This window comes from Bombina bombina, chromosome 7 (genome assembly GCF_027579735.1).
Source record: "Bombina bombina isolate aBomBom1 chromosome 7, aBomBom1.pri, whole genome shotgun sequence".
NCBI lineage: Eukaryota > Metazoa > Chordata > Amphibia > Anura > Bombinatoridae > Bombina > Bombina bombina.
Window position 1 is genome coordinate 455,229,189 of NC_069505.1, and position 12,899 is coordinate 455,242,087.

A 12,899-nucleotide genomic window follows, 5' to 3' on the forward strand; every position below is an offset into this window, starting at 1 on the left:
CTAAATTACAAAAGTTAACAGCTCTATTACCTTACCAGCCCTTAAAAGGGCCTTTTGCGGGGCATGCCCCAAAGTAATCAGCTCTTTTGCATGTACAAAAAAATACAACCCCCCCCAACATTAAAACCCATCACCCACATACCCCTACTCTAACCCACCCAAACCCCCCTTAAAAAAACCTAACACTAACCCCCTGAAGATCATCCTACCTTTAGCCGTCTTCAGCCAGCCGACCACCGATGGAACAGAAGAGGACATCCGCAGCGCCCGAAGTCATCATCCAAGGGGCGCTGAAGAGGTCTTCCATCCGATAGAAGTCTTCAGATTTTTCCTACCTTAATTAGGATTCTATCAGCCAATCGGAATTAAGGTAGGAAAAATTTGATTGGCTGATTGTTCCGATCAGCCAATAGAATGCAAGCTCAATCTGATTGGCTGATTGGATCAGCCAATCAGATTTTTCCTACCTTAATTCCGATTGGCTGATAGAATCCTATCAGCCAATCGGAATTTGAGGGACGCCATCTTGGATGACGTCACTTAAAGGAATATCCATTCGTCGGGTAGGCGTCGTTGGAAGAGGATGGCTCCGCGTCGGCTCATTTGAAGAAGGCTCCGCTCCGCTCCGGATGGATGAAGATTTAAGACGCCGCATGGATGAAGACTTCTATCGGATGGAAGACCTCTTCAGCGCCCCTTGGATGATGACTTCGGCCGCTGTGGATGTCCTCTTCTGTTCCATCGGTGGTCGGCTGGCTGAAGACGGCTAAAGGTAGGATGATCTTCATGGGGTTAGTGTTAGTTTTTTTTTTTAAGGGGGGTTTGGGTGGGTTAGAGTAGGGGTATGTGGGTGGTGGGTTTTAATGTTGGGGGGGGGTTGTATTTTTTTGTACATGCAAAAGAGCTGATTACTTTGGGGCATGCCCCGCAAAAGGCCCTTTTAAGGGCTGGTAAGGTAATAGAGCTGTTAACTTTTGTAATTTAGATGAGGGTAGGGCATTTTTTTTTATTTTGCGGGGCTTTGTTATTTTATTAGGGGGCTTAGATTAGGTGTAATTAGCTTAAAAATCTTGTAATAATAAATCCTAAAATAGCTACAATATAATTATTAGTAATATTGTAGCTATCTTAGGGTTTATTTTATAGGTAAGTATTTAGTTTTAAATAGGAATAACTAATTTAATAAGAGTAATATTTATTTAGATTTATTTAATTAATTATTAAGTTAGGGGGGTGTTAGACTTAGGTTTAGGGGTTAATAATTTTATTAGAGGTTGCGGCGGTATAGGGGGGGCAGGATAGGGGTTAATAAATTTATTATAGGTGGCGATATTGTAGTGGGGGCATATTAGGGGTTAATAAGTTTAATATAGGTGGCGGAGGGGTCCGGGAGCGGCGGTTTAGGGGTTAAACAATTTATTTAGTTGCAGCGGGGTACGGGATCGGCAGGATAGGGGTTAATAAATTTATTATAGGTGGCGGCGGTATAGGGGGGCAGGATAAGGGTTAATAAATTTATTATAGGTGGCGACGGTGTAGGGGGGGGCAGGATAGGGGTTAATAGGTATTATGTAGGTGGCGGCGGGGTCCGGGAGCGGCGGTTTAGGGGTTAATACATTTATTATAGTTGCGGCGGGGTCTAGGAGCGGTGGTTTAGGGGTTAATACATTTATTATAGTTGCGGCGGGGTCTAGGAGCGGCGGTTTAGGGGGTAATAACTTTATTTAGTTGCGGGGGGCTCCGGGGGGGGGTGGTATAAGGGGTAGAACAGTATAGTGTGAGTGCTTAGTGACAGGGGTATTAATAAAGCTGTAGAAAAGCCGAAGAGCAGCGAGATCGATGTGTGATAACTATCACAGTCCGCTGCTCATCGCCCCGTACTTGGTGCGCGGCTTTTGGACAGCTTTTTTAATAACTTTGGCGAGCGTATTCAGGTCCGCGGCGGCGATGTGAGGCGAGCTTAGGCGGGCGTATTGGGGCCGGCGAAGGCAGGTAAGTAGACACGTTGATAACTAGAGGCCATAGTGTCTTCCTTTCTTCTTGCAGGTGTCACATTTATAGCATCTGAGTCAGACACGGATGATAAACAAGATGAACAAATACAGGAAGCAGATGGCAGAGCAGTTCCTGAGTCAGGCCCTGGGTATCATCTGCCTGCTGACCGGAGAGGTGAGTGCTGCTGGGTAATGTCATGTGACACTGGTCCTATTTACTGTGCTGCTGGGTAATGTCATGTGACACAGGTCCTATTTACTGTGCTGCTGGGTAACGTCATGTGACACTGGTCCTATTTACTGTGCTGCTGGGTAATGTCATGTTTTTTTTTAAATCTTTTATTTTAAAGTCAAAAAATGAAAAACAAAATACATGCTTACAGGCAATATACAAAAAAAAAAGGGAATATTAAATATACCTTGACAATAACTGTGTTTCTGATCCACCAGACCTATCTCACTAACCCTAACTTCATCTCACACAGACCATCTCACTAATCCTAATTTCATCTCACACAGACCATCTCACTAAGCCTAACTTGATCTCACACAGACCATCTCACTGACCCTAACTTCAGCTCACACAGACCATCTCACTAATCCTAACTTCATCTCACACAGACCATCTCACTAGCCCTAACTTTATCTCACACAGACCATCTCACTGACCCTAACTTCAGCTCACACAGACCATCTCAGTAACCCTAACTTGATCTCACACAAACCATCTCACTGACCCTAACTTCAGCTGACACAGACCATCTCACTAGCCCTAACTTTATCTAACACAGACCATCTCACTAACCCTAATTTAATCTCACACAGACCATTTTACTAACCCTAACGTCATCTCACCCAGACCATCTCATCACCCAGACCATCTCACTAACCCTAACTTCAGCTCACCCAGACCCATCTCACTAACCCTAACTAAGCTCATAAACAGGTGGGTGTACCAGGATGTAAAGTAAGCTAAAATGCCAAAACTGCCCCTAAAACACTCTAGTGCCAAAACAGAGTGTGAGAACATACAGGAGAAAAAGGAACAAATGGGGAGCTCCTTTACAAAAGGATGAATGACATATTGTGTCTTAAAGGATTAATTAATACATAAAACAACACATATACACATCAATACAGTCGCATAAAAATCCCTATAGGTACCTTAGGTCAAATTGTCTAATAATAAAGTATCGTGCCGGCACTACAGAGTCCTGTCCAGAGTGCTGAAAAACCAGAGCAAAGTTTGTTGAAGATAAGCGATCAGGTCCTAAAAATTCACAGACGATTATGATTCAATGGAAATTAGATGCAAGACATCTTCTCTATCAATTAAATACCTATGGGACAAAAGCAACAAAAAAGAAAAATAGTGCAACCCAGCAAAATATATTACCAGAAACTGAGGATAAAGGTACCCACCGGATGTTCCAAACAGCCTACGCGTTTCAACCTATAATGCTCTTTATCAAGGCTCCTTGATAAAAGCCATTTATCCCCCTAACTTAATCTCACCCAGACCATCTCACTGACCATAACCTCAGGTCATTCTCCTGCATTCCCCCCAGCACTCAGGGACCCCTACACTACCCTCCACTGTAAAATGTCCCTCAGCACCCAGGGTACCTGCACAATCTTTCATTGCAAAATGTCCCCTACACAACCCTGTACTGTAAAATCAAACAACCCTAGTACCCAAAGCCCCCTATGACCCTCCGATCATAAACAAATTATTCCAAGCACTCAGAGCTCTACTACATGACCCTGTGACTTCCTCCAGAACCCAAAGGTTGCACCACATAATACCAAAAACACAAACAATATAAAACTCTAATTCCCAAGAGCTACCTTACAGGATCCCAGCGCCCAAGGTCACGGTCCCCAAATAAGACACCACCATAGGTTATAACCCACATTAATCAATGATCCTTCTTGTTTGAAGCTCATGTCCTCGGTTTTCAGCATCTTCAAGTCACAGAGTTCCCACAAATTAATACAGTCTGCTACGTTACTTTGTGTTGGTCAAGACTGTGGTACCCACAATTTAAAGATACCCACAATAATAACCACAATTTAAAGATATTTAGATGTGAGCAAGAACTGAATAAATGTTAGTCCAGGGAAATAGAGTCTGATAATTTCTTATATTTATAGGAATATGCCATTGTGAAGAAGAGGCCCCAACACAGCAGCATTCACCGGCTGATCGGAGAGGTGACACTGCTGTGTAATGTGACATTATACAGTGTCAGGGCACAGTGACTCCCTTTACTGACCCTGTGTTTATTTACTACCTTCTGTCTGTGTCTCTGCATGTTCTCAGTAACATTATCACACAGCAGCAGTCACCGGGTGAGCGGAGAGGTGACACTGCTGGGGAATGTGACATTATACAGTGTCAGGGCACAGTGACTCCCTTTACTGACCCTGTGTGTATTTCCTACCTTCTGTCTGTGTCTCTGCATGTTCTCAGTAACATTATCACACAGCAGCAGTCACCGGGTGAGCGGAGAGGTGACACTGCTGGGGAATGTGACATTATACAGTGTCAGGCCACAGTGACTCCCTTTACTGACCCATCTGACCCTGTGTGTATTTCCTACCTTCTGTCTGTGTCTCTGCATGTTCTCAGTAACATTATCACACAGCAGCATTCACCAGCTGAGCGGAGAGGTGACACTGCTGGGGAATGTGACATTATACAGTGTCAGGGCACAGTGACTCCCTTTACTGACCCATCTGACCCTGTGTGTATTCCCTACCTTCTGTCTGTGTCTCTGCATGTTCTCAGTAGTTACATTATCACACAGCAGCACTCACCTGCTGAGCGGAGAGGTGACACTGCTGGGGAATGTGACATTATACAGTGTCAGGGCACAGTGTCTCCCTTTACTGACCCATCTGACCCTGTGTGTATTTCCTACCTTTTGTCTTTGTCTCTGTATGTTCTCAGTAACATTATCACACAGCAGCAGTCACCAGGTGAGTGGAGAGGTGACACTGCTGGGGAATGTGACATTATACAGTGTCAGGGCACAGTGAATCCCTTTACTGACCCATCTGACCCTGTGTGTATTTCCTACCTTCTGTCTGTGTCTCTGCATGTTCTCAGTAACATTATCACACAGCAGCATTCACCGGCTGAGCGGAGAGGTGACACTGCTGGGGAATGTGACATTATACAGTGTCAGGGCACAGTGACTCCCTTTACTGACCCTGTGTGTATTTCCTACCTTCTGTCTGTGTCTCTGCATGTTCTCAGTAACATTATCACACAGCAGTACTCACCGGCTGAGCGGAGAGGTGACACTGCTGGGGAATGTGACATTATACAGTGTCAGGGCACAGCGACTCCCTTTACTGACCCTGTGTGTATTTCCTACCTTCTGTCTGTGTCTCTGCATGTTCTCAGTAACATTATCACACAGCAGCAGTCACCGGCTGAGCGGAGAGGTGACACTGCTGGGGAATGTGACATTATACAGGGCACAGTGACTCCCTTTACTGACCCATCTGACCCTGTGTGTATTTCCTACCTTCTGTCTGTGTCTCTGCATGTTCTCAGTAACATTATCACACAACAGCATTCACTGGCTGAGCGGAGAGGTGACACTGCTGGGGAATGGGACATTATACAGTGTCAGGGCACAGTGACTCCCTTTACTGACCCATCTGACCCTGTGTGTATTTCCTACCTTCTGTCTGTTTCTCTGCATGTTTTCAGTAACATTATCACACAGCAGCAGTCACCGGCTGAGTGGAGAGGTGACTGCTGGGGAATGTGACCTTATACAGTGACTGCCATTACTGACCCATCTGACCCTGTGTGTATTCCCTACCCTCTGTCTGTGTCTCTGCATGTTCTCAGTAACATTATCACACAGCAGCACTCACCGGCTGAGCAGAGAGGTGACACTGCTGGGGAATGTGACATTATACAGTGTCAGGGCACAGTGACTCCCTTTACTGACCTTGTGTGTATTTCCTACCTTCTGTCTGTGTCTCTGCATGTTCTCAGTAACATTATCACACAGCAGCATTCACTGACTGAGCGGAGAGGTGACACTGCTGGGGAATGTGACATTATACAGTGTCAGGGCACAGTGACTCCCTTTACTGACCCATCTGACCCTGTGTGTATTCCCTACCTTCTGTCTGTGTCTCTGCATGTTCTCAGTAACATTATCACACAGCAGCACTCACCGGCTGAGCGGAGAGGTGACTGCTGGGGAATGTGACATTTATACAGGGCACAGTGACTCCCTTTACTGACCCATCTGACCCTGGGTGTATTTCCTACCTTCTGTCTGTGTCTCTGTATGTTCTCAGTAACATTATCAGGGCTCTGTCAGTAAAAATGTGTGACAGAACCAGTACCTTTGTCAGCGCTGAATGAGTTGTGTGTGTGTGTGTTTCAAGTGCCTATAAAGTGTGTGACAGAACCAGTCCCTGTGTCAGCGCTGAATGAGTTCTGTGTGTGTTTCAGGTGCCTATAAAGTGTGTGACAGAACCAGTCCCTGTGTCAGCGCTGAATGAGTTGTGTGTGTGTGTGTGTTTCAGGTGCCTATAAAGTGTGTGACAGAATCAGTCCCTGTGTCAGTGCTGAATGAGTTGTGTGTGTGTTTCAGGTGCCTATAAAGTGTGTGACAAACCAGTCCCTGTGTCAGCGCTGAATGAGTTGTGTGTGTGTGTGTTTCAGGTGCCTATAAAGTATGTGACAGAACCAGTCCCTGTGTCAGCGCTGAATGAGTTGTGTGTGTGTTTCAGGTGCCTATAAAGTGTGTGACAGAACCAGTCCCTGTGTCAGCGCTGAATGAGTTGTGTGTGTGTTTCAGGTGCCTATAAAGTGTGTGACAGAACCAGTCCCTGTGTCAGCGCTGAATGAGCTGTGTGTGTGTGTTTCAGGTGCCTATAAAGTATGTGACAGAACCAGTCCCTGTGTCAGCGCTGAATGAGCTGTGTGTGTGTTTCAGGTGCCTATAAAGTGTGTGACAGAACCAGTACCTTTGTCAGCGCTGAATGAGTTGTGTGTGTTTCAGGTGCCTATAAAATGTGTGACAGAACTAGTCCCTGTGTCAGCGCTGAATGAGTTGTGAGTGTATTTCAGGTGCCTATAAAGTGTGTGACAGAACCAATCCCTGTGTCAGCGCTGAATGAGTTCTGTGTGCGTTTCAGGTGCCTATAAAGTGTGTGACAGAACCAGTCCCTGTGTCAGCGCTGAATGAGTTGTGTGTGTGTGTGTGTGTGTGTTTCAGGTGCCTATAAAGTGTGTGACAGAACCAGTCCCTGTGTCAGCGCTGAATGAGTTGTGTGTGTGTGTGTGTTTCAGATGCCTATAAAGTGTGTGACAGAACCAGTCCCTGTGTCAGCGCTGAATGAGTTGTGTGTGTGTGTGTGTTTCAGGTGCCTATAAAGTGTGTGACAGAACCAGTACCTGTGTCAGCACTGAATGAGTTGTGTGTGTGTTTCAGGTGCCTATAAAGTGTGTGACAGAACCAGTCCCTGTGTCAGCGCTGAATGAGTTGTGTGTGTTTGTGTGTGTGTGTTTCAGGTGCCTATAAAGTGTGTGACAGAACCAGTACCTGTGTCAGCACTGAATGAGTTGTGTGTGTGTTTCAGGTGCCTATAAAGTGTGTGACAGAACCAGTCCCTGTGTCAGTGCTGAATGAGTTGTGTGTGTGTTTTAGGTGCCTATAAAGTGTGTGACAGAACCAGTTCCTGTGTCAGCGCTGAATCAGTTGTGTGTGTGTTTCAGGTGCCTATAAAGTGTGTGACAGATCCAGTCCCTGTGTCTGCGCTGAATGAGTTGTGTGTGTGTTTCAGGTGCTTATAAAGTGTGTGACAAAACCAGTCCCTGTGTCAGTGCTGAATGAGTTGTGTGTGTGTTTCAGGTGCCTATAAAGTGTGTGACAGAACCAGTCCCCTTTATCAGCGCTGAATGAGTTGTGTTTGTGTTTCAGGTGCCTATAAAGTGTGTGAAAGAACCAGTCACTGTGTCAGCGCTGAATGAGTTGTGTGTGTGTGTTTCAGGTGCCTATAAAGTGTGTGACAGATCCAGTCCCTGTGTCTGCGCTGAATGAGTTGTGTGTGTGTTTCAGGTGCCTATAAAGTGTGTGACAGAACCAGTCCCTGTGTCAGTGCTGAATGAGTTGTGTGTGTGTTTCAGGTGCCTATAAAGTGTGTGACAGAACCAGTCCCTGTGTCAGCGCTGAATGAGTTGTGTGTGTGTTTCAGGTGCCTATAAAGTGTGTGACAGAACCAGTCCCTGTGTCAGCGCTGAATGAGTTCTGTGTGTGTTTCAGGTGCCTATAAAGTGTGTGACAGAACCAGTCCCTGTGTCAGCGCTGAATGAGTTGTGAGTGTATTTCAGGTGCCTATAAAGTGTGTGACAGAACCAGTCCCTGTGTCAGTGCTGAATGAGTTGTGTGTGTTTTAGGTGCCTATAAAGTGTGTGACAGAACCAGTTCCTGTGTCAGCGCTGAATGAGTTCTGTGTGCGTTTCAGGTGCCTATAAAGTGTGTGACAGAACCAGTCCCTGTGTCAGCGCTGAATGAGTTGTGTGTGTGTGTGTGTTTCAGGTGCCTATAAAGTGTGTGACAGAACCAGTCCCTGTGTCAGCGCTGAATGAGTTGTGTGTGTGTGTGTGTTTCAGGTGCCTATAAAGTGTGTGACAGAACCAGTCCCTGTGTCAGCGCTGAATGAGTTGTGTGTGTGTGTGTGTGTGTGTTTCAGGTGCCTATAAAGTGTGTGACAGAACCAGTACCTGTGTCAGCACTGAATGAGTTGTGTGTGTGTTTCAGGTGCCTATAAAGTGTGTGACAGAACCAGTCCCTGTGTCAGCGCTGAATGAGTTGTGTGTGTTTGTGTGTGTGTGTTTCAGGTGCCTATAAAGTGTGTGACAGAACCAGTACCTGTGTCGGCACTGAATGAGTTGTGTGTGTGTTTCAGGTGCCTATAAAGTGTGTGACAGAACCAGTCCCTGTGTCAGTGCTGAATGAGTTGTGTGTGTTTTAGGTGCCTATAAAGTGTGTGACAGAACCAGTTCCTGTGTCAGCGCTGAATGAGTTGTGTGTGTGTTTCAGGTGCCTATAAAGTGTGTGACAGATCCAGTCCCTGTGTCTGCGCTGAATGAGTTGTGTGTGTGTTTCAGGTGCTTATAAAGTGTGTGACAAAACCAGTCCCTGTGTCAGTGCTGAATGAGTTGTGTGTGTGTTTCAGGTGCCTATAAAGTGTGTGACAGAACCAGTCCCCTTTATCAGCGCTGAATGAGTTGTGTTTGTGTTTCAGGTGCCTATAAAGTGTGTGAAAGAACCAGTCACTGTGTCAGCGCTGAATGAGTTGTGTGTGTGTTTCAGGTGCCTATAAAGTGTGTGACAGATCCAGTCCCTGTGTCTGCGCTGAATGAGTTGTGTGTGTGTTTCAGGTGCCTATAAAGTGTGTGACAGAACCAGTCCCTGTGTCAGTGCTGAATGAGTTGTGTGTGTGTTTCAGGTGCCTATAAAGTGTGTGACAGAACCAGTCCCTGTGTCAGCGCTGAATGAGTTGTGTGTGTGATTCAGGTGCCTATAAAGTGTGTGACAGAACCAGTCCCTGTGTCAGCGCTGAATGAGTTCTGTGTGTGTTTCAGGTGCCTATAAAGTGTGTGACAGATCCAGTCCCTGTGTCTGCGCTGAATGAGTCGTGTGTGTTTCAGGTGCCTATAAAGTGTGTGACAAAACCAGTCCCTGTGTCAGTGCTGAATGAGTTGTGTGTGTTTCAGGTGCCTATAAAGTGTGTGACAGAACCAGTCCCTGTGTCAGCGCTGAATGAGTTATGTGTGTGTTTCAGGTGCCTATAAAGTGTGTGACAGAACCAGTCCCTGTGTCAGTGCTGAATGAGTTGTGTTTGTGTTTCAGGTGCCTATAAAGTGTGTGACAGAACCAGTCCCTGTGTCAGCGCTGAATGAGTTGTGTGTGTGTTTCAGGTGCCTATAAAGTGTGTGACAGATCCAGTCCCTGTGTCTGCGCTGAATGAGTTGTGTGTGTGTTTCAGGTGCCTATAAAGTGTGTGACAGAACCAGTCCCTGTGTCAGTGCTGAATGAGTTGTGTGTGTGTTTCAGGTGCCTATAAAGTGTGTGACAGAACCAGTCCCTGTGTCAGCGCTGAATGAGTTGTGTGTGTGTTTCAGGTGCCTATAAAGTGTGTGACAGAACCAGTCCCTGTGTCAGCGCTGAATGAGTTCTGTGTGTGTTTCAGGTGCCTATAAAGTGTGTGACAGATCCAGTCCCTGTGTCTGCGCTGAATGAGTCGTGTGTGTTTCAGGTGCCTATAAAGTGTGTGACAAAACCAGTCCCTGTGTCAGTGCTGAATGAGTTGTGTGTGTTTCAGGTGCCTATAAAGTGTGTGACAGAACCAGTCCCTGTGTCAGCGCTGAATGAGTTATGTGTGTGTTTCAGGTGCCTATAAAGTGTGTGACAGAACCAGTCCCTGTGTCAGTGCTGAATGAGTTGTGTGTGTGTTTCAGGTGCCTATAAAGTGGTGACAGAACCAGTCCCTGTGTCAGCGCTGAATGAGTTGTGTGTGTGTTTCAGGTGCCTATAAAGTGTGTGACAGAACCAGTACCTGTGTCAGCGCTGAATGAGTTGTGTGTGTTTCAGGTGCCTATAAAGTGTGTGACAGAACCAGTCCCTGTGTCAGCGCTGAATGAGTTGTGTGTGTGTTTCAGGTGCCTATAAAGTGTGTGACAGAACCAGTCCCTGTGTCAGTGCTGAATGAGCCTATAAAGTGTGTGACAGAACCAGTCCCTGTGTCAGCGCTGAATGAGTTGTGTGTGTGTTTCAGGTGCCTATAAAGTGTGTGACAGAACCAGTCCCTGTGTCAGCGCTGAATGAGTTGTGTGTGTGTTTCAGGTGCCTATAAAGTGTGTGACAGAACCAGTCCCTGTGTCAGCGCTGAATGAGTTATGTGTGTGTTTCAGGTGCCTATAAAGTGTGTGACAGAACCAGTCCCTGTGTCAGTGCTGAATGAGTTGTGTGTGTGTTTCAGGTGCCTATAAAGTGTGTGACAGAACCAGTCCCTGTGTCAGCGCTGAATGAGTTGTGTGTGTGTTTCAGGTGCCTATAAAGTGTGTGACAGAACCAGTACCTGTGTCAGCGCTGAATGAGTTGTGTGTGTTTCAGGTGCCTATAAAGTGTGTGACAGAACCAGTCCCTGTGTCAGCGCTGAATGAGTTGTGTGTGTTTCAGGTGCCTATAAAGTGTGTGACAGAACCAGTCCCTGAGTCAGCGCTGAATGAGTTGTGTGTGTTTCAGGTGCCTATAAAGTGTGTGACAGAACCAGTCCCTGTGTCAGCACTGAATGAATTGTGTGTGTGTTTCAGGTGCCTATAAAGTGTGTGACAGAACCAGTCCCTGAGTCAGCGCTGAATAAGTTGTGTGTTTCAGGTGCCTATAAAGTGTGTGACAGAACCAGTACAAGTGTCAGCGCTGAATGAGTTGTGTGTGTGTGTGTGTGTGTTTCAGGTGCCTATAAAGTGTGTGACAGAACCAGTCCCTGTGTCAGTGCTGAATGAGTTGTGTGTGTTTCAGGTGCCTATAAAGTGTGTGACAGAACCAGTCCCTGTGTCAGTGCTGAATGAGTTGTGTGTGTTTCAGGTGCCTATAAAGTGTGTGACAGAACCAGTCCCTGTGTCAGTGTTATATGAGTTGTGTGTGTTTCAGGTGCCTATAAAGTGTGTGACAGAACCAGTCCCTGTGTCAGTGCTGAATGAGTTGTGTGTGTGTTTCAGGTGCCTATAAAGTGTGTGACAGAACCAGTCCCTGTGTCAGCGCTGAATGAGTTGTGTGTGTGTTTCAGGTGCCTATAAAGTGTGTGACAGAACCAGTCCCTGTGTCAGCGCTGAATGAGCCTATGAAGTTTGTGACAGAACCAGTCCCTGTGTCAGCGCTGAATGAGTTGTGTGTGTTTCAGGTGCCTATGAAGTGTGTGACAGAACCAGTCCCTGTGTCAGCACTGAATGAGTTGTGTGTGTGTGTTTTTCAGGTGCCTATAAAGTGTGTGACAGAACCAGTCCCTGTGTCAGCACTGAATGAGTTGTGAGTGTATTTCAGGTGCCTATAAAGTGTGTGACAGAACCAATCCCTGTGTCAGCGCTGAATGAGTTCTGTGTGCGTTTCAGGTGCCTATAAAGTGTGTGACAGAACCAGTCCCTGTGTCAGCGCTGAATGAGTTGTGTGTGTGTGTGTGTGTGTTTCAGGTGCCTATAAAGTGTGTGACAGAACCAGTCCCTGTGTCAGCGCTGAATGAGTTGTGTGTGTGTGTGTGTGTGTGTGTTTCAGGTGCCTATAAAGTGTGTGACAGAACCAGTACCTGTGTCAGCACTGAATGAGTTGTGTGTGTGTTTCAGGTGCCTATAAAGTGTGTGACAGAACCAGTCCCTGTGTCAGCGCTGAATGAGTTGTGTGTGTTTGTGTGTGTGTGTTTCAGGTGCCTATAAAGTGTGTGACAGAACCAGTACCTGTGTCAGCACTGAATGAGTTGTGTGTGTGTTTCAGGTGCCTATAAAGTGTGTGACAGAACCAGTCCCTGTGTCAGTGCTGAATGAGTTGTGTGTGTTTTAGGTGCCTATAATGTGTGTGACAGAACCAGTTCCTGTGTCAGCGCTGAATCAGTTGTGTGTGTGTTTCAGGTGCCTATAAAGTGTGTGACAGATCCAGTCCCTGTGTCTGCGCTGAATGAGTTGTGTGTGTGTTTCAGGTGCTTATAAAGTGTGTGACAGAACCAGTCCCCTTTATCAGCGCTGAATGAGTTGTGTTTGTGTTTCAGGTGCCTATAAAGTGTGTGAAAGAACCAGTCACTGTGTCAGCACTGAATGAGTTGTGTGTGTGTTTCAGGTGCCTATAAAGTGTGTGACAGATCCAGTCCCTG

At 46.3% G+C, this 12,899-nt stretch overlaps 1 protein-coding gene across 2 annotated transcripts in view; it reads left to right on the plus strand.

Moving 5' to 3' along the window:
- Nucleotides 1-1,778: 1,778 nt before the first annotated feature.
- LOC128666704 (oocyte zinc finger protein XlCOF8.4) overlaps nt 1,779-12,899 on the plus strand; it is a 134,319-nt gene continuing 123,198 nt past the window's right edge. For both annotated transcript variants that reach the window (XM_053721446.1, XM_053721445.1), the window contains exons 1-2: nt 1,779-2,169; nt 4,149-4,208. In XM_053721446.1, coding sequence (XP_053577421.1) covers nt 2,080-2,169; nt 4,149-4,208 — 150 coding nt within the window. In that variant the 5' untranslated portion in view covers nt 1,779-2,079. The remainder of the gene's footprint in view (nt 2,170-4,148; nt 4,209-12,899) is intronic.